At 54.2% G+C, this 20,268-nt stretch overlaps 7 protein-coding genes across 7 annotated transcripts; 1 reads left to right on the forward strand and 6 right to left on the reverse strand.

The window, feature by feature from the left end:
• Positions 1-752: 752 nt before the first annotated feature.
• On the reverse strand, positions 753-5,343 carry J4E92_010820 (uncharacterized protein; the record flags this gene model as incomplete). The annotated part of the gene is made up of 5 exons (XM_051502155.1): positions 753-887; positions 953-1,061; positions 1,112-1,831; positions 1,883-1,925; positions 3,414-5,343. The coding sequence occupies 5 exons, from the start codon at positions 5,341-5,343 to the stop codon at positions 753-755; spliced, it is 2,937 nt and encodes a 978-aa protein (XP_051347595.1).
• Positions 5,344-7,252: 1,909 nt separating this feature from the next.
• On the reverse strand, positions 7,253-9,874 carry J4E92_010821 (uncharacterized protein; the record flags this gene model as incomplete). Its single annotated transcript, XM_051502156.1, has 3 exons — positions 7,253-7,370; positions 7,420-7,575; positions 7,626-9,874. 3 exons carry the CDS (start codon positions 9,872-9,874, stop codon positions 7,253-7,255), a joined length of 2,523 nt encoding a protein of 840 aa, XP_051347596.1.
• A 684-nt stretch (positions 9,875-10,558) lies between these two features.
• On the reverse strand, positions 10,559-12,164 carry J4E92_010822 (uncharacterized protein; the record flags this gene model as incomplete). The annotated part of the gene is made up of 3 exons (XM_051502157.1): positions 10,559-11,197; positions 11,247-11,883; positions 11,935-12,164. 3 exons carry the CDS (start codon positions 12,162-12,164, stop codon positions 10,559-10,561), a joined length of 1,506 nt encoding a protein of 501 aa, XP_051347597.1.
• A 1,393-nt stretch (positions 12,165-13,557) lies between these two features.
• J4E92_010823 (uncharacterized protein) lies at positions 13,558-14,491 on the reverse strand (the record flags this gene model as incomplete). The annotated part of the gene is made up of 2 exons (XM_051502158.1): positions 13,558-14,276; positions 14,347-14,491. 2 exons carry the CDS (start codon positions 14,489-14,491, stop codon positions 13,558-13,560), a joined length of 864 nt encoding a protein of 287 aa, XP_051347598.1.
• Positions 14,492-15,014: 523 nt separating this feature from the next.
• On the reverse strand, positions 15,015-15,726 carry J4E92_010824 (uncharacterized protein; the record flags this gene model as incomplete). The annotated part of the gene is made up of 2 exons (XM_051502159.1): positions 15,015-15,323; positions 15,496-15,726. The coding sequence occupies 2 exons, from the start codon at positions 15,724-15,726 to the stop codon at positions 15,015-15,017; spliced, it is 540 nt and encodes a 179-aa protein (XP_051347599.1).
• Positions 15,727-16,216: 490 nt separating this feature from the next.
• On the forward strand, positions 16,217-18,540 carry J4E92_010825 (uncharacterized protein; the record flags this gene model as incomplete). The annotated part of the gene is made up of 2 exons (XM_051502160.1): positions 16,217-16,506; positions 16,557-18,540. 2 exons carry the CDS (start codon positions 16,217-16,219, stop codon positions 18,538-18,540), a joined length of 2,274 nt encoding a protein of 757 aa, XP_051347600.1.
• A 497-nt stretch (positions 18,541-19,037) lies between these two features.
• Positions 19,038-20,218, reverse strand: J4E92_010826 (uncharacterized protein; the record flags this gene model as incomplete). The annotated part of the gene is made up of 3 exons (XM_051502161.1): positions 19,038-19,294; positions 19,356-19,774; positions 19,848-20,218. 3 exons carry the CDS (start codon positions 20,216-20,218, stop codon positions 19,038-19,040), a joined length of 1,047 nt encoding a protein of 348 aa, XP_051347601.1.
• Between the last annotated feature and the right edge of the window lie 50 nt (positions 20,219-20,268).

A 20,268-nucleotide genomic window follows, 5' to 3' on the forward strand; every position in this document is an offset into this window, starting at 1 on the left:
CCCCCAAACCCACCGTCAACAAATCTGCACCCCGCCCCCCTCCAGCACCCAAGCCCGCACCAAAAGAAATCAACTACTCTCTCCCCGCTGTTGGCGACCAAACATATGGTCACATGATGCTAGGCAACCGTCGTGCCCCCATGCACCCCTCGCAAGAGATCCCCGGAACGCCATCAACCTCAGGCATACCCATGTCCCCCACAAGCCCAGCACCATTCGCGCGCCTTGGTGGCGCCATTGCAGCGTCTGACGTCCCTGTTGTGAGGGAGGTAAGGGGCCAGATTCCGCCTGTTATGCCCGTCGCCATGGACTCGAGGGCAGGATTGAGGAGGACGAGCGAAAGCAGGAAGCCGCCGCCGCCTGTGCCGCAGCGCAAGCCATCGGGCACGGATGGTATGGATCCTGTTTTGAAGGCAAAGTTGGAGAAGCGGAGGGCTTGGGAACCAGAAGAGGAAGACAACAAGGATGTTTCGCCGCCGAGGTCTCCTGGGCAAGAGCCTACTGCACGGAGGCTGAGTCCGTCTGAATTTGACACTAAACGGAAGACGGGCTGGAAGAAGGATGAGGCTTGAGCTTTTCTTGTTTTTGCATTGAAGGTGTTGAGGGCGCAGTGAGTGGGAATATGACTTCATTCCTTTTGTGGTATCTATCCTATGTAGCATCTCACAATCCACCACAATTATCTTTCCATCATCGAAGAAAGTTTCTCATACCATCCCTGACAGTATCCTATACTAGTACATGTTTCGGAGTCAGACATCGGTGTCTATCCGGATGTAGTACTCCCGCTTCAGGAAGTTGGCGACGTGATCTACCTCGTTATACTTGACCTTGGAGGGATCTTTGATATTCTGGCGCCGCTGACCACACTCGTCAAGGCTCTGGCACTGAATTTTAGTCAGCAGTGAACTACTACATGCACACAAGACTGTGCAGTGCGTCTTCAACTTACCATGTCGGGATCATGCTTAGCATACTCAAAGAATGCATCGACCTTCTTAATGTAGTCCGGCGTTTCGAGGTTGTTGGTTGACAGTATACGCAACGAGTCGCATGCATATCTGACAGCGTTAGCATGCCCGTCTTCAAGCGATCGTGAAACCAAACTCACGCCGTGACATTCCCACCAATCTCCTCCTCTTCCACAACATCCATCACGAGCTTAGCAGAGACGATACGATCAGCATGGTCGAGCTGATTATCGTCATTATCCGTAGAAAGATCCGACTGGTAATTCATCACGCGAATTTGGTTAGCTCGGCGATCGCGAAGAATCGTCGCGATGATGTCCTTCAGATCGTCGATCGTGTACGTGGCCTTGCCGTCGGTAGTGGTAATCTCCGATATGTCTGCGCTGTACAACTTCTTGAGTGACTCTTCGCCGTATGCTTTGTAGCCTTCTCCGAAGTATGTACTGTCCGGTAGACGAAGGTAGAGGATCTGTGCGTTGGCTAGGCCGAGGAGAGAAGAAGAGACAATAGTGTGTTTGCCGATCTGGACTGTGGTCTCATTAGTGACTGTTGTATACTGGTTAGTCTCATTGTGCAGTATGAGGATCTTTTGTGGCACCTTACGTGGCGCTTCCTCGTTCGGAGTAGACGTGGACTGCGTGCCATCCGGCCTAACAGAAGCCACGTCGGACATGAACTTGTAGGCATCTTCGAGACCGCGCTCCAACTCCTGCACCCGAGTGTTGTTGGCTGCTTCGCCACCGCTATCTGCTGTGAAGACGACCGTCGTGACGCACTTGAAAACATAGAGGTCGTGGTATAGATCTGGGTTCTGGAAGAGGAGGCCATCGACTGTATGGCCGGTGAAGTAGATAGAACCACTGCGCGCATTAGATTTGGTGACTGTGCAGAATGTGAGTCTGCCAGCTTACCCAGTGCACGGAAAGGGCGAGTCATCAGTAGCAGAAAGTGCTGCTGTTGCGAGAACCGTCAGTAGCGCGGCATAGACTGAGAAGCAGCGTGGCGCAATCATGTTGTTGAGAAGTGAGCGAAACAGGTGCGAAGGGATGTGAGGGATCGATGCGGCAGCGGGGGGAAGGTGTGGTTAAAGAGAGGAGGAAGTGAGAGTGATGGTGAAGTTTATCGAAATGCCAAGCTGGGACGTCTACAGAAGGAGCAGCCACGGCGACCCTGAGGTGTAACAAGGAAGGCGCGTCCCATGGCCACCTTCACTTCTGATTTCGCAGTCTCCCAAGACAGTTAGTCACGATAAAACATAGGCAGTCGAGGCAGTCTTGCAAACATTAAAAACATAACATTTCATAATAGAGTGTACGAAGGAAAAAGTATTACGCATAATTACAGGAATACAACTCAATGCAGTGATATCGTAACTTCGTTCTCATGATTCAACCCATCTCGAAACGCCCAAACACAGTAAAGAAACTCCAAGAAACATGTATCAAGTGCCTCTGTAAACCGAAAAGATGTAACTCAAAAGAAAGAGAGAATCAACAAAGCAGGAGACGCTATCGAAAGATGTTTTGCAGAATACTCTCCAACTTCTCCGCCAATGGGTCCTCAGGCTGCTGCCGCCCCCTCTCGTCGAAGCGCGGTGGCAGTTCAATGGTAGCATCAGAGGTATCTGACCCAGGGCTCTCAGAGCGGTGACGCCTTTTCCGGGCCCTGCCAGACTCTCGTGTAGCATCCGATCGTTCGTCATCCCTGCGTCGCCTGTGTCGCTTGTGACTGTGGTCGTCTCGATGTCTGTGTTGCCTTTCGGAATCGGAATCGGATGAAGACTCCCGTGATCGTGAGGCCGATCGGGAGGGTATCTCTCGTTCTTGTGGGATCGGGTCGAAATGGACGCTCTTGTCTTCTTCCGGTGACGGACTCGGGCTAGGTGGGTCGTCTACGGGCCCTGGTCTGGTATCAGCGAATTGTTCAGATTCATGGGCAGGCAGCGGCCTCCACCCACCACGTGAAGACGCAAAGTTATGGTGCTCTTTACCGCCATCAGGAACTGGAGCACTCACATTGTCACCCCCACGTCGTGGCTGGCCGTAATAGGGTTCGTGTTGTTGCTGGTGCTGGGGTGCATATGGATTGCCGAGATGCAAGTCGTCGTGTGGTGGGTTGACGAAATGTGAGGGATGGTTTGGCTCGTATGCGCTCTGGGGAGGCGGAGGGAAGTCTGCTGGGTTATACGGAGGATAAGGATTGTTGGTGTTGGGATTGAAGTTGAGGTTGGGGTTGGGGTCTACTGGAGCACTAGGGGGAGGGGGAAAGTAATTCGTCTCAGGGAAGTAGCGAGAGTCGTTAGGATGGGCAGTGGAGGCAGTGGACACAGTGGTGGGAGTGGGACTATCGTAGGGGCTGTAGGTGCCTGTGGAGTAGGCTGAATCCTCCTCGCCTGGTGATGTTGAGTATGCTAATTGCGGTGTGGGCGTGGGGTGGACTCACGTCGTCGTTCGGCTTCCTTTTCGGCCTTCTTACGGTCGCGCCGCTTCGCTGCTTCATGGGCAGCCAGACCAGCTACACCGGCAACCGCCGCCGTCTCCGCGACCTTTCGTGACCGACTCTTGCTGCGGCTCCGGCTCCGGCTTCCTCGTCGGCCACCAGAGGAAGAAGAGCTTCCTCGCCGTCTACGGTGCGCGCGGCTGCGGTCCCGGCTTCGACTGCGACTACTGGCACGATCGGTGTACACCGGATCATCGCCGTACTCTACTAAAACAGGTTCACTCACTGTACTTCCACGTCTGCTGCGGTTGCGTCCGGTGAGGCGGGAGAGGACTGACCTGGACCTTGAGCGCGACCTTGACTTGGACCGCGATGCCGCCCTAGCCTCCTTCTTAGCCTTGCGTTTCTCATAAAGTCCAGTGACAGCTGCGCCGGCAACGCCAGCGGCAGCAATTGGCACACCCTGTCGGATCCGGCTAGGTGAGCGCTTGCCCTTGCGCTTTCGAGACTTGCTACGGCTGCGTGCCGCAAGACCGGCTACAGCAGCAGAGGCAAGGCCAACTTGCGCTGCTCTGTTGTTGCGATGCTCAGGGTCTAGGTGTTTGCTCGTGCTACGAGACCTACCCCTGTCATCAGCCACTGAGGCGGACCTGGATCTTCTTCGGCTCTTCCTAGAACGCGATCTGCCTCCATGACGTGACCTGCTTCGGTGCCGATCTTCTATGACCGTAACCGTCTCCTCTTTGACCACCTTGTTCTTGTTCCTCTGTCCGGCAGCGTAGGCGAGAGCTCCAACACCGGCGAGTGCGGCAAGCGTGCCCAGCTCCTTCACCCTCGACTTGCTGCGGTGGCGAGATTTGGCACGGCGGCTGCCTCTGCCACGATCAGAAGAAACAGACCGGGATCTGTCACGGTTGTTAAATCTATCGAGAGCCACAGCACTCACAGCACCGAGCGTGCCGTAGCCCAAGGCATTTCCTATGTTGCCTCCAGCGGCTTCACCCTTTCTCTTGCGGTGATGCCTGATGATTTGTCCTGCAGCGACTCCGGCAAGAGCACCTGCAGCAACATCACGTTTGGTGCGGGTCTCGCTCCCGCCCCAGGTATCCTTTTCCTTGTGGATATAGATGTCGTCGTCGCTGTAGTAGTTCTTATCTCCCCATCGGTGGTCGTATTCACGCTCGTCGGCGTATCGCTCATCGTAGCGACCGCCGCGATCGATCTCCTTCACTCTGCGCTCGTAGTAGTAATCTTCCTCGTGGCGCTGCGGACGAGCAACCTGTCTGTCTTCTTCAGTACGTTCAACAAGCTCGTAGGATGGCTCTTGGACGCGCTCGCGGATGATGATGGGTTGAGGGGCTTCCTCGCGGATAATAATAGGCTGCATCTGCATCTGCATGGGTGGCATCTGCTGGGGCTGGGGGGCCTCATTGCGGATGTAGATGGACTGGGGCTGGGGTGGTGGGGGTTGGGGCAGCGGCTCGGGGCGGAAATACTCAGTAGACCTCGAGTACTTCTCCAACTCATAGGGCTGCTCCCGTGGGAAGATCTCGCGCTCGCGGTCGTAGTCCCGGGAGATGCGGATCTCGGTGCGCGCAGGTGAGGGGGAGCGCTCGTATTCGCGCTGGATGCGATACTCGGAACGAACGGGCGAAACTTCGCGCTCACGCTCGGCGTAGTGGTAGTGTCTCACTTCTCGTTGGGGAGCAGGCGCTTCATGGCGCTCGATATGATAGTCCTTGACGGAGCGACGGTCGTCGAAGTCGTCGCGCCCACGGTGGACCATGCGCATCTCGGTCTCGTACGTGTCTTCCTCGAGGCTGTGATCGGGCACCTTGTAGCGCCGCACCGTGGTGTAGCCAGTGGCACCAGTGCGCGTGGACGTGGTGTCCCACTCGCGGTCGCGCTCGCTCCTCTTGTAGATGACCGACATGGTGCGGCGTGGAGTCGTGGAAAGAGAAGTGGAGGGGCAAGTTGCAGTGGCTCGGAAGTGCGCGCAATGCGAATGCAATGCAGGAGGGGAGCAGAGGATAGGGGATGTTTGTAGACTCTGGCGGCGGGTGCTCGCCTACGTAGCCAGTCGTGGTGACTCGCTGCTAGGCGTGACTGTGAACGGCTGAGCGAGGGCGGGTACTCGCAGGCGTCGATCGCGAGCGGGCGGGGCTGGGTGATTGGCGAGAGTGTTGATCAACACGCTCACTATGGTTGGGGATGCGCAATACTGGCGGACTGCGACAGCAAACGAGGTGGGGTAATAAGAGGGTGAACGCGAGTAGGGCAGACGACGTCAAGTGTCAGAAATAGCGGACCCCGTCAGAAGACTTGATTCTGGCCTGCCCAGAAGGCAAGAGGTACCCTGAGGCCGATGACGTCAAACCAATCGCACCACCTCAACCGACCGCACGCTGGACCATGTGTTTCAACACCGCGTCTCCAGTGACTAAATACATACGGGCGCCGTCGGGCAGTGCCTGTCTGCGCGCAGTCTGTCTGCCTTACCTAGGTACCCTCTTCGCAGCCAGATGGGCACACCGCGCCGTCGCAGCCCTACATCGAGCCACGACGGGAGCGCGCGCATCGCACATTATGCGAACCATTACCTGCAAGCTGTCACATTCGCTAGAAGTTTCTTTTTGTGGGCACCAAGAACTCACCGGACATTGCGCCATCACGTATGCGCATAGCCCCGCATGCGGTGAGCGCTCGAGCATGTGGACGGTGCTTCTGCGGCTGACAACGACTCACGCCGCTGACTGCCCCTTCCCCATCGCTGCCGGCTGCCTGGTGACTCCATCAACGGGACAGCGGCATCGAAGATAGGACTTGGGCCCAACCTGGCACCAAGCTGCAAGACAAGAACCTTCCTGCGTCACCGCACTCAAAGCCCAAAAGTGAAGCAACCCAATACTCCCAGGGTCACCCTGCCCACCTCGCATAGAACGCCTCGCAAGAAGCATGTTCTTGACGCGATCGACAGAAAACTACATCGATGAGACCGTTGAAGAGTTTTTCCACGACCGTGAACTCGCCGGGTCCTTTGCATCGTGACGGAGCAGCACCTGCCCAACGTACTGAACACATCACGGGCATGCATACTACAAGCCAGACCCTCGCTGCAAGGGAGCGCACTGTGTCTGACCTACTTCGATCGATTGAGGCGTGCATCAGAGTACCGTGAAGATCGGGATAGAATCCAACAGGCTGCACCATGCAGACGTCCAAAGCACTGCCTTAAGAACCCCAGTGCACACCCTCACCACCATGTGCATCCTGCCCACGATCCGCGCCGTGAGACTCTGTCTCTTAGTCCAGTAGATCTGTCCTCCCCTAGTGACTACATCACTGCCGAAACAAGCCACATTCTTGCTATTGGACATGTCTCAGCTTCTCAACGACTCACCACCTGGAGTGACTGTATGAAACGAAGCCACCTCCCGGTAGATACCCACTTTTCTCTCTCGCTCACCGGAGACGCATAGCTGCCGGTAAACACGGCTGGGCGATAACACTCACTGTACGTGGCCTCCCGTCTGTGTTTCAAAGAGGGGCGACACTGGGGGCCAGATGACTGCGCGGACATCGGTATCACTGTGAGGAAATAACATACGAAAGCGGGTCAGCAGAGCACACTGACGGTTGGAAATCAAACAACTGTCATTAATTAGTCGAACGACAAGCCTGACTCCGATATGTAGTAGTGGTACAAAAGCAAACGTGTGTACTGTCTTGGTCCAACTCAAACCAGGGACGACTCAACGCGAGCGAAACCCGACCACCAACGCCACGCGATACAATGTGTTCTCTCAACCAAATGGCAGTCTATGCTTTTCTCTTGAACGTGATCAAACGATGCCGTACACCCTCTTCGCAATGAAGTAGCACATAAGGCCGAAGGTGATGAGGCCTCCAGTAATGCACCAGAACCAGTTGAGGTTCTCGATATCTTGGCCAGGGACAAGACTGCGTTTGGTTAGCTTATCGTTCGATCAGGGTTGAGGTCTTGACTCACCAGTTCATACCCCAGATACCCGTCACAACGTTCATTGGCAGGACGATCGTTCCGAGCACAGTAAGCTTGCCAAGAATATCAGACGTCTTCTCTTGACGTTCATTCATCCTGATGTTGATCTGGGCAAGGTAGTTGCTATGAGCACGAGACAGGAGACTGAAGAGCTGATTAGTTCGCGGTCTTTAGTTGTGCAGGGTTCAACTTACTTCTCGTAATGACTCAGGTTACCTGTCATAGTGACGATGTGATCCTGGATATCTCCAAGATACATGCCAATCTCGTTGCGAGGGGCGATGTCCCACTGCTCGTTGCATCGCTTCGCGAAACCCTTGATGACATCGGCCTTGTTGCCCAACAAGCGGTAGAGGCTCATAACCTTCTTTCTGCATTCACCCACACGTCGCAACATGTCTCGGCCGGTTTCTTGCTGCGACTTGATTTCGGGAGGCTCTTTGTAGTGTGGGTTGTTGTAGCTGTATGACTTCTCCTTCTCCGCTTCTTGTTCTTCTTCGCTGGAATGGAGTCGCAGTATAGCCTCGTCGATATCATCAACCTCTTCTTCAATCTTCTGGATCATGGGCGCGTATGCATCGGTGACATCGTCAATGATGGCATACGAGATCCAGTCAGGTGACAGGACAAGGTAGTCAGAAAGTTGGCGAATACGGCGGCGGACGTTGGCAGGATGTGGTGTCATAGAGAAGTGGAAGCTTATTACGCCTTCTCTGAACACAACAACATACAAGTTGACGGGCTCTAGATAATCCTCGCTATTCTCATCTTGCTCAAAAGTACGGTAGTTGATGAAGTAGTAGTGCTTGAACAGCTCGACCTTTTCGCGTTGCTCTTGCATGAGGATGTCTTCCGAGGTCAATGGATGTATGCCAAACGTCTTAGAAATGACCTTCATCTCAGTCTCCGTGGGGGACATGACATCCAACCACCAGGCAGGCCGTGGGCCAAACCGCTTCGGCTTTTCGCCATTGGGCTTGTCGGGTTTTCCTGCATCCGTTGGACGCGGGGTTGTTGAGCGCGTCTGTTCTCCAGAAGAGTACTTGCCCTCGGCCTTCGAAGTCGAACGCGTTGTTGTGCGTGAGGAGTAGCCGCCGTTGGGGCCAGCATGCAGCATGTCATCTTCTGTGTCGGAAGAATCGCTGTCGTCGTCCAGGATCGGTGGATCAGGAACGAAGAGATTCCTGAAGCTCTGTCCTGGTTGCAAGAGTTCGCTGATGCTCTGGCTGTGAATGGTGTTGTCGAACGTCTCGTTGAAGTACGTGAAGCGATAGGGAGCGTCGCTGTCTTCGCGATGCCAGACGCGTCGTTTCGGACGGAGGCGTCCTTCAACCATGAGCGGTTCGCTAACCTTGCGCATGCGCATGCCTTCAATAGTCCGTTGTTCCTTCTCCTCGTGCGCCCAAGCTTGTAGAACGCCGAGATCGGGCCAGCGGCGGCGTCTTCGGCGAGTGGTAGGCTCACCGGTTGTGGGGGCGTTCATGTAATCTTCGTGTCCCATCTCAGACATGTCCTCGTGGGGGAAGCAGACATCTTCAAGCGCAGAACCGGTCATGCGGCGCGTGAAGTCGCCCGGAGTAGGTGGAGTGCCTGAATGGGCGTCCTCATCGATGTTGATGAGTGCATCTCGAGATGCACTGTTAGACCTTCCTGGGTCGGACAGGTGGTCCAAGTCTGTCGGAAGCATGACATCGTCTAGACCGCTGCTAGCCTCGAAAGCTGGGCTCGTAGGTACGGATGGGGGGTTGTTTACGTCGTAGTCGTCGAGGTTGGTTGTAGAGTGGTGGTGTTGGGTGAACAGATCCGGCCTGTGTTCAGGCATGGGCATATGCTTGAAGCTCTTTGCGGAGTTCTTGCTTCCTCGGCGAGGCTTGCCGTTGTTGGAGCCATAGCTAGTGGATGTCCTGATGTCGCGTTGAGAAGAAGCCATGAGTGGCGTTCTATCATCCGCATCGTCTTCGCCATCACTGTAGTTCTCCTCGGGAGTGTGCGAAAGGCGTGAGCGGCCGTAGGAGTTTGCGGCTTGAAGCCGCTGGGGCGTGCTGACGCTGGGCTGACTTGCCCTCGGCTGGTACATGGACGTTACAGGCACACTGGGACGACGCGTCCGGATGGTAGGCTGCTCGCGGTGGTCCAGCAGAGCCTCGCTCTCGAGGCTTGTGTTGCTGAGGTTGCTGTGGGTGCGGTAGAAGCCGTTGCTCCCTCGCGACTGCCCATGGCTAGCGACATTGGCCAGACTCGGGCGCTCCTCCATCATGGAGTCGCCTTGCGCGAGATCGGCTCCAGCTGCAAAACTCTGTCTCCTGTTTTTGCGCTTCTTACCACCGCGATGCGTCTTCTTTTTCTTGGGTGGAGCGGCTGCAGTTGCCGCATACGAAGGGCCGCTGGAGGTGGCAGCAGTGCCGGCGTCGAGGCCAGCAGGGCCAGACGGATTTGAGGCCATTACGGGAAGGCGCGTGGATCAAGATAACAATTGCAGTGTTAATGCTGTGTGACGGGGGTGTGCAGCAATGATGGGCCACTGATAAGTAGACACGCAGGAGAGTGGGTGAAAAAGCGCGTCGGAAGTGCTGAGTGTGGATTTGCTGCGAATCTGGTCCTGAATCTACCAGTGACGTTACTCGGTGTCCGTGCCCTGGAAGTGTGGGCCCGCCCGGGGGGTCTAGCCTCTCCAGCTTTGCAGTTCGCATGTGTGAACCATCCGGTGGATCTCGCGCACACTGCTGCCAGCAACCCCATCTCTGTCGCCATCTCCGCGATAATGCCCTGCAGTCTGCCTGTCAGTGCGACGACTGGTTTGTACACGTTGGTGGCTGTTCTGAGCAACGGCTGTCGCGTGGTCAATTGCCGATTCGGGAACATGGCAATCCTGCATGCGCCATTGCTTCGCCCTAGCACTTGATTTGGCGCTATTACGCTTGTTTTCACTACCCCGACCTCTAATGGTAATTCCGTGCGTCACTAGTCATCAATAGATTAGAAAGAGCAAGGGACACTTTTCGATGAAGCCGATCAAACAATTCCATACTTGGGTATCTCTCTGGCCTCAGCATACCCCGCGTCAAGCTGCATATCGAGTGGCACTGCAGTGCGATAACAGCTTGGTTTGTTATTGGTAGCTCTACACCTACAAAACGTAGCGGAACCTCGGGCCATAGTTTTCGCCTAGTTCCCTCTTGCTTCCACCGGTTTCCCTTTGCTGCGCCAATGTCCCGTACTTGCGATCCAGCTTCTTGTTCTCCCACGCGAGAATTGTTCTCAGCAAAAGAGATAGCAGGCAGAACAGAAACATGAATCCAGCACATACGGATTGGCCCTTGACGTACAATGGCCCTTCTGATGTGGGATACAATCGGGTCCCCAGCAGAGGTCCGCATTGACCGATCAAGTTCAGGATGACTATTCCTGTACCCCTCCGAGTATCGCTGCCTTGATTGTTCGTGACCCAAGGCAGTACGTTGCCTATAGCCGGGAAAATACCAGCAGCAGCCAAAAAGACTCCGAAATATCTCGCTCCTACGCTCTTCGTGGTTGCCAGGATGACATAGCCAATCCCTCCAATGGCCGTGAGGATAGCGATCATGATACCTCGCTGCTGCGTCCGATCTGCGATGTAGCATGTGGCGATTACTGTGAGGAAGGACAAGAAGAATGGCGGTGCTGTGAGGCCCTGCGCATTAACCTTCGAGAACCCCATTTCGTTGAGGATCGTGGGAAGGAACACCGGCAATGAGGAGAATGCAACGTTCCCGGAGAAGTACATGAGCTGTTATTCAGGTCAGTCAAGTATCGCGACATCGCGTTGTCAGACTTACACCGAGTATCCAGCCTTTTAGATCCATCAGTCCCTCCAACATCTCTTTCCAGTTGATAGCTCCAATTCTTGTTCCAGCGCCAGCCTGTGCCACACCACGAGCTCTCGCAACCGCCTTTTCCTCTTCATTCAGAAACTTCGCTTTTTCCGGACTGTCTGGTAAGAAAAAGAATGCAACTACAGCCATAACGACTGTAGGCAAGCCTTCTACCAAGAACAATACACGCCATTTCGCCATTCCAGGATTACCGCTCGTAATTCCATACGCTAGAGCACCTGCGAACGTGTTGGCTAGCGGTGCAGCCGATAGGAACAACCCACACCTAAGCCCAAGCTCATGCCTCAGGTAGAAGAACGAAAGCAGAAATGGCACGCCTGGCCCATATGCAATCTCTGCAGCTCCCATGAGGAACCGCAGTGCCATCATTCCTCCCCATGAAGTTGTCGCAGCTTGTACAGTCGAGACGAGACCCCAGACGAAGACGCAGCCCGCGGCCCAAATACGCGGTGGTACGACTTTCCACATGATTGCGAGGAATCCGAAGACGATGTACGAAATGTAGAATATGGTAAGTAGCCACTGGTACTGCGAACTACTCAGGTCGAGATCTTCTTCCATACCCGCGATTCGCGCGTTGCTGATACCACATTAGCCATGCTCTCTCCATTGTAAAGATGTTTCTTCGTACCCAATATTTGAGCGGTCGAGAAATGCCAGCAGATACAGTGCCGATAGTAAAGGAACGATATGGGTGTCCAATTTCCGGCGGACGCGCTTCTCGATCACCGGGTCAATCTCGTCTTCCACCCGTGCAGCTGGTCCAGCTTCTGCGTCTCCATCTCCTTCTTTCATCATCTCGACCTTCTTCTCCTCGTTCTGGTCCACGCTTTCGGGGTCTTTCGAGGTGAAGAAACGCATCTTAGTCGGCGCACAGTCTCAAGATAAGGCGTAGTACAGCAAGAACGACAGCGCGCGGGAGTGCGGCAGGGGAGGCGAGCATATAAGCACTCCAAGACTCATGTCGAAGCTTAACCAAATGCCGAGATCGGTACGACTCCACCCCGAAGCTTCATGATAGGCGGTCTGATGCGCTGTGTTGGGTATAAAGTGTGATGAGGTGGGGCTGGGCGGGGAGATCGACATTGGGGGATGTACATCGTGGACGGAACGGAATTAGGCCCGCACACCGCAGACCGGCCGAAATTCTCAACGAAGTAGAGTTTAGATTGATAGCTTTACCCTTGTGTTTGTCTTTGAGGCTGAACATTATGGTGGGTGATCACGTCATGACGCTGTCACCCCACACAAGAGAGAACTGAATAGGTGCTTTGCAGGATACATTAAGGCAACAAGAGAAAGATGATCAAGTCCTAATATGAGGTAGGCTTCCAGGTCCTCTCTATTACCCCCTGTACGAAGTGGCTCCGAGGTTTCCATTTTTTCCTTGAGTGGGGTGCTGCGATCTTGCGAAGTACCTAGGTAGGTACGCGAAGTACCGTCAACGTGCACGTACCTACTACCTACCTATGTGGGTATCAATCAATTATCAGCATCACCAACACCATCAACGATCAATCAGCGACATTGTGCCAGCTCATTCATCCCAGGATACCGGGGCGACCAATAGATGACGAGCCACTCACAATTCCCACAATACCAACGACAGAAAGGGTGCCTGAATTATCCCATCAGACCAAGGCGGAAGCGATGATGGATAAAACTCGTCGGGTATTACCTCCATGGCTTAGAAGCTCGAAATTCGCAATGCGATATCATCCAAACCAATACCACCAGCATCAAGAGCTCATTCCCATACTTGTTCCCAAATCACACGTCGAACACCATTCCAAAGGGAACCAAATACTTACTACGATACCAAAGTCTACATGTCCACTCCTAGCCCACACGCAGTTCCTTACCCGTCCAACTCTTCTGCGCCTTCTCGTCTCGATAAGCTCTCCGAGCTCGCGGCCGTCTCCAAACGCGCTGCGTGCTAGAAAGCTATTTCAAGTAAGTATAGTATCTATGCTGTTTGTAGCAAAGCAGTGGATACACAGGAGAAAAAACGTCAAGAGTGTCTCATTCGGCGTGTCAAATTCTTGGATCAGTCAAGCATCTTGTAGGTATGCTCGAACAATACACGGCCATCAGCATAATGAACTAGATGAAGCAGCTAACAAAACCCCAATTCATATATCCATCCAAATAAAATTCCAACACACCATACCATATTCTTACACTCCCAGATCCCCACACCTCAACGCCATACCACCCCCATTCCAAAGCCAAAACCCCCCCGCTTCTCATCTTCCTAAATAGCAAGATGCGACATAGTCTGCCCCTGCCCAATCTGCGGCGCCGCCTTCGGCAACGGCTTCAACCTCTGCTGTTGAACCGGCGTCCGACTCGTCCCTGGCAGTGTATTCGTCCCCGGATAAGCTTTCTTAGGATCAGGCTTCTTCTGCTCCGTAGGCGGCGTAAATGGCTTCGGTTGGCCAGGTTTGACTGCCGCCTTTTTGGTCGTCGGGTATGCGGGTTTGGGGAGGCCGTTGGTATCTGGGAAAGGCTTTGGAAGAGCCTTGTTGGCTGAGGGAGTTGCGCCGGGGCCCTTGAAAGGAGGAATCGATTTTGTGGCTCCGCCGATGGCTCTTTGGCCGCCGCCTACGAGGCCGGAGGTGGCTTTTGTGGTGGTGTTTGTTACGGTGCCGACGGTGCTGTTTGCGCGGCCGATGACGCCGCCGGTGGCTTTGGATGCGCCGCCTGTTACTCCTCCGACAGTTTTGTTGAGTCCTCCGACAGTTCCTCCGACGGTCTTCTTTGCTCCTCCAACAGCGCCGTTGACTTGGTTACTGCCTGGGTACTTCTTCGCACCTAGGGGCGTTCCACTGGTTGTTGGCTTGTTGCTCGCGGGGGTCGAGTTCGAACGCTTGACTACAGGCTTTCGTGCTGTGGAGGGGAGAGCTTTGGCTGTGGGTTTGTAGGTTTGGCCGGTGATGGCGGTGCCGTAGCTTGTTGCTTTCTTCTCGAGACCTGGGCGCGTGTTAGTGAATACAATACTTAAGAGGTATGTGGATGATGGGAGAGGTAGAGAGGAACTTACCATTTCCCACACTCCTTCCACTGTTCTCAATCATGTCTCCAGCCTTAATCAAGGCATTTCCACCATATTCACCCGCTGTCTTCTTTCCGGCATCTACGAAGCCCTCCACCGAGTTCCAGATGATGTTTGAGATGAAGCTCGTCATTGTAACCGTACGTATATCGATCTCGCGACTGCAATTGATGTCGAGAGCTAGGTTCGACGGAGGAGCTATGGTAGTATCGGAAGAGCTCTATGATTCTAGACTGCTAGACCCCAGATCATGTTCTCCCGATGATGCATGGCCTTTGGCGCCACCGCAGCTTGAACCTGTTTCGCTACCCGTCGCATGCAGGGGGGTCGCTGCCGCCCCGCGTCAAATGACGTTATTGTGGCACAGCGAAGTGGACCTGAACCAAAGTCCTGGCTGGCGATCTTTTGACGCAGGTTTTTAGCTTGTGTTGTAGCTTTCTGCCGTGGCATGACACCAGTACGCTAAGCGGTACGGCGTTGAGGCTGAGTATCACTGTGAGGAGGTGGTGCTCGTATGTCAATTTATTATGTTTATCGTCAATCATACTATTCGTACAAAGCGCGCTACTACGGTCAAACCCTTTTGATTACATATCCTCAACGCCATCGAAAAAGAAAAGCTCGTAACTACTCGTTGCTTTGACAAAAGTAACATATTAAGCACCCTGTCTGGCTTTCTCAGCGCAGATCAGGGCGATGATGCGGCTCAATTCAGCGCTCTGCGCAAACTGCTCCTGCTTGGTCTTGTCGTCTACGTCTTCGCACGCGGCGATGTCGTTGCTGACTGTCAGCATGCGGTTCTGGAGCGTAAGGAGCTTGGCGAGTGTGTTGTCGAGGAAAGGTGCGCTGAAAGTGATGTTGGTCGGCGAGGCGCCGTTGTTGGGCATGCGCATCTCGAGTTTCCTGGGTGGCTTCTTTCCCGAGTTGGACGGGGCAGACTGCTGTTGTTGCTGCTGTTGCGCTTGCTGTTGGGGCCTACCAGAACTTGTCAGCAAATGTACGTCTAGATCTGTGACTATGCGATAGGGGTCCAAATTCCAGTCGGCAGTTGTGTAGTGTGTCCCTGATTTTCCACGCCGTCGCAACCGGAACCAGAGAAAGTATGACAGGGGAAAATTCAAGGAAGTTTGGAGATACACACTTCTCGCGCTCGACGAATGTCATGTTCTCTGCCATTTCAGCGACGCGGTTTGCGATCCTCGAAGCCATGATAGTGTATGGTGACATCTGGGGTTGCGACGCTCCGTTGGTTGCGCCATTCGTCTGGGGCTTCTTTGCGCCCTGGGTAGCCTTCTTGGGAGCCCTTGAAGCGGTGGCCTTGTTGGTGGTGCGCTTTGCCGGCGCTGATGCTACTGAGGCTGCGGGCATGATGGAGAATGACGTGTGTTGTCGGATTAATTCTGTGATATGTGTCAGTCTCGAGCCCAAATTTGTATGAAGGTGCTCGCGTGCACCACTCGAGCATGCGCCAGGGCCGACAGCTGTCACGATCGAACGTACCGTAGTTGTGATATAGATATGATGGGATTGTTGGAAGAGGGATGTAATGGAGACGTTCTCGAGAATTGGTATCTACTGCGGAGCGAGTATAGTGTTATTGAGTAGACCAAGAGACTAAGGAAGGGGTAACAGCGTGTCTCGAATATCTTGCTTGCTTGACTTGGTTGTACGCCGCCACACATAACGTCATGCCACGGCTCGCTGACAGGGGTTGACGACGCGCAAGTGGAGCATCCATCTTGATCTCGAACCTGGAACCGTTAGCCTGCACTGACGTCGCGGGTAGCCCGTCACTGGTGCTGATAGTCGTGTTTGACGTTTTGGACTTCGATGTTCGCTCGTGTGCCAACTGTGGAAGATGTCGCCTGCTACTGCTACGAAGAAGCCGGTCGTTACCAAATCGCCGGCTGCCAAACCCCCAGTGAAGAAGGCGACGGCTCCAAAACCGACTCCAGCGAGCCAATCAGCATCCAAGCCCCCGGTACCAGCTGCTGTTAAGAGGAAGAAGAAAGATGACCTCGGTGCTGGATTGCGAATCTCGAAAGACAATGTCGAGGCGCATCCGGCTGGGCCACCGCGCTTTGGCGAGTTGACACAGGCAGAACGGGCTTTCACGTTAGCCTCGACGTTCTTGTCCGGCGTTCTGGCGTAAGCACGTCCATGTCCACCTCCAGATACACCCAACTAATACATGACAGTATAAGCGCATCCCAATTCCTAGGCGCACCGCTAAAGTTGATTGACCCGCAATTCTACGATGGGTACATGGCCTACACCAAAGAATGCTTCGCCATCCTGATCACATGTCTCACCCAATGGTGGGCTCCGACTGTCGTCCGTGTATCTGGAGACTCTAGCATGGTTGGCCAACTTATCAAACGCAAAGATGGATCATTGCAATGCAATTTTGCAGACCGTATGGTTCTCATGGCAAACCATCAACTCTACACTGACTGGCTGTACATCTGGTGGATCGCATATACGAACAACATGCACGGCTTCATCTACATCATTCTGAAAGAGTCGCTGAAGAACATTCCTATCATCGGATGGGGCGCTCAGTTCTACAACTTCATTTTTCTATCTAGAAAATGGGAGGAAGATCAGCGCACGTTCAAGAAACATCTCAGCAAGCTGAACAAGAAGGGAGATCCCATGTGGCTGATCATCTTTCCTGAGGGCACGAATCTATCCAAGACTACACGCGAAAAGAGCCAGCAATGGGCGAAGAAAAATGCGTTGCAGGACATGAAGCACCAACTGCTCCCACGCAGCACTGGTCTCAAGTTCTGCCTCAATGAACTGAGAGAAACGACAGATTGGCTGTACGACTGCACCATCGCATACGAAGGCGTGCCAGAAGGTCAATTCGGTCAGGACATTTTCACTCTGCGCTCCTCTTTCTTCGAAGGCCGGCCTCCCAAGTCAGTGAACATGCACTGGCGACGATTCCACCTCGACGACATTCCATACGAGAACACACACGCTTTCGAAGTCTGGCTAAGAAACCGTTGGAGGGAGAAGGACTACATGCTAGAATACTTCAGCCGCCACAACCGCTTTCCCGCCGAAGATTTCTGGAAGAACCACCTGGACATGGACACCAAGAGCGAGAGCAGCAGAGGCGGAAACAAGACCATCCGAACCGTCCCCCGCCCAGCCGTCCAAATCGAAACCGAAGTCAAGAGCGGCAACTGGAACGAATTCGTCAAGATCTTCGCTCCAATAACCTCCGTCATGATGGCTCTAACCGTAGCCTACGGTGCATCCCCCGAAGACCTACCCATACCCGGCGCCAAAGAATTCTTCCAAACGCACATGAAAACACTGCTAGGTCAAGGCGGCGATATCAAAGGCCTCCCAAGCCCTGAGCAACTAGAAAAGATGATTGAAGGCGCCGCACAAATGGGCGCAGCCCAAGCCGCAGGCCCAAAAGAAGTACCAGAAGTGCAACGGCTTACGCAAGAAAACCTCGCCAAACTAGTCAAGGAAACAGCTATCGCAAGCGGTGCTGTAATGCCCAACGGAATGAGAAGAGCAAGCACAGCACTGCCGCCACCCATGACCAAGACGCTGCAAACGCCCACTGCTGCGACACCAGCAGTAAGGCGAGCCCAAAGCGCCGTAAATCTCCCAACATCCTCAGCAAAGAAACCCACAGCCACAGCCCCCAAACCAGGCACCGCCGCACACGCCCGAGCGAACCCCGCGGCAGCAGCCAAGAAACCCACACCACCACAACCCACAGGCCCCATGAAAGAAGTAATGACAGCCTCAGGCGTCATGATCAAAGTCCCCGAACCCGCCGTCGAACAAGCCAAGAAAAGCGGCACGCTGACCATGGCAAACGGCGTCAAGATCAAGGTCGGCAAAGAGGAAATTGAGAAGGCGCAAGAGAAGAAGGGGACTACGTTCATGACAGCAGGCGGTGTGCCGATCAAAGTGACACCCAGCGGTGCTGTGCAGGTGCCTGAGAAAGTGAGCAACAAGGGGCAAGCGGCGGCTGTGAAGAAGACGGGGGAGTTGGCGGGGAAGATGGGGGATTTGTCGACGGCGAAGAAGATGGAGGGGAAGAAGGCGCCGAATAAGATAGGGGGTGCGGCGAATGGGACTGCGAAGAAAGGGGGGGTTGGGAATGGGGCGGCGAAGAAACCGGGTGCTACTGCTCCGAGGAAGCTTTGAGATGACTGTTATGAGGATATGGGTATAGGTTTTTTTTGGGTATGGGTATAGTATAACCAGGGTATTTGTTTGGCGTTGAACTAGTATATATGACTAAGTCTTGGGTGTTTTAGTTTTTTTGTATGTAAGATATCGATATGCCATTATTGGATTTGAAGCACCTTGAGCCCCCAGTCTCAATCGTCGTACCGGAAGAACCCATAACCTCAGATACCGATCTCACTAACCGCTATACCAAGTCGTCTTCTTGACCTGCGTATCCATCCACTCTGATCGTTCAAGCACTCGTCCAGCGTTCGTCCTTGCGCCACTAAACAAAAATGGTGTTAACATCTCAATCCCTCTTTCAATGTGAGGATCAAACAAGACGAAGAATCCAAGATCCAAAACAACCAACCAACAAGACCGTGCATCAAACCCCATGAAATGGCAACCCATGAACCGCTCGCAGCGGGCAAACCGCAACAACAACACAAAAAATCCATGTACAGCAAACATTACCTCTTCTTCCTCGCAGCCTCCTCCTGCTGTAACTTGTGCATCTTGGCTCTGGCACTCTTGCTGCCACCAAGCTTGGGTCCCGTAATAGGTGGCGGCGCACCCTTGACGGGGGGAGCAGGTGGTTTCCTCGCTTGTTGTTTCGCTTCCATGGATTCGAAGTATTCGTTGCGGAACTGCTCGACGAGGGCGTCGTCGGTGTTGGTGGAAGTATTGGCGTGGGGGTTTGCGGGGGTTGTCGAGTCGAAGAAGTCGACTGGAGATGTTAGTATAGATGTCGTGTGAGAAGGGGGAGGGAAATGGGGATGGGAACGTACGTTTGGCTTCTTTCAGTACAGCTTCGACCATCTGATCGCGTCGCTTGTCTTCTTCCGTCTTGCCGTTGGCTTTGGGCTTGCGCCACGCGTAGCCATACTTGTCTCGTCGCGCTTTGCTTGCTGGTGGTTCTGGCTCGCCCTTGTCCCATCGTTTCCAGGCTTGTTCGGTGCGCGCCGCAGCATCAGGACCCAGGTCTACTTCCTGAAGCTTGCCCTGGCCTGCCGCCAACCGGTTGCTATGTTCGTTATCCGCAGGACTCTCGGTGCTACTGGTCGCGCCCTGTGTCGATAAACTGGTGGCGAAGGTATGTCGCAGATCTGGTGCGATGGCGGCTACAGAAGCCTGGAGGTGGTTTGGCATGGGCCAGCCGTACTGGCGATAGTTCTTTTCAGCCATGCGGGCTTCTACGTATTCCGACCTGGCACATTAGCCTCCATGCTTGACGGTGCCCTCATTCGAGCCTGTTGTGATCTGGCGAAGAGCCCACTCACATCTGCTTGTCATCGCGATCTACCACCTGTCCTGTCTGCGCGACGAAGCGGCTGGTATACTGGTCTGGCCGGGGTGCTTCTACTTGCACCACCTCTGTCCGCGGCGGCTCTGCTTTGCGCGTAGTTTCCTTCAGTCGGTCGCGGGGCCGCTTTCTGTTGCGCAATATCTCTTTCAGGTTCGGCACCGACTCTTCTTCATCGTTGCCTTCGGTCGGCGAGACAGGCGCGTCGTTGGAAATCGCAGCAACGGGCGCATCTGAGGCGGAGACTGTAGGCGCATCGTCTTCGGTATAGACGCGCTTCGGGTGCGCGATCTTGCGGCGCTTAAATCGTATAGCGGGGACTGCCTCTTCTTCTTGGGCCGTCGACATGCTGGGCAGTTACGGGAGAGTCGGGAGTGAAGCGTGGGTTGGAGAGGTAG

Source organism: Alternaria infectoria (assembly GCF_024043175.1).
Source record: "Alternaria infectoria strain BMP 0036 chromosome Unknown scaffold_44, whole genome shotgun sequence".
Classification (NCBI taxonomy): domain Eukaryota; kingdom Fungi; phylum Ascomycota; class Dothideomycetes; order Pleosporales; family Pleosporaceae; genus Alternaria; species Alternaria infectoria.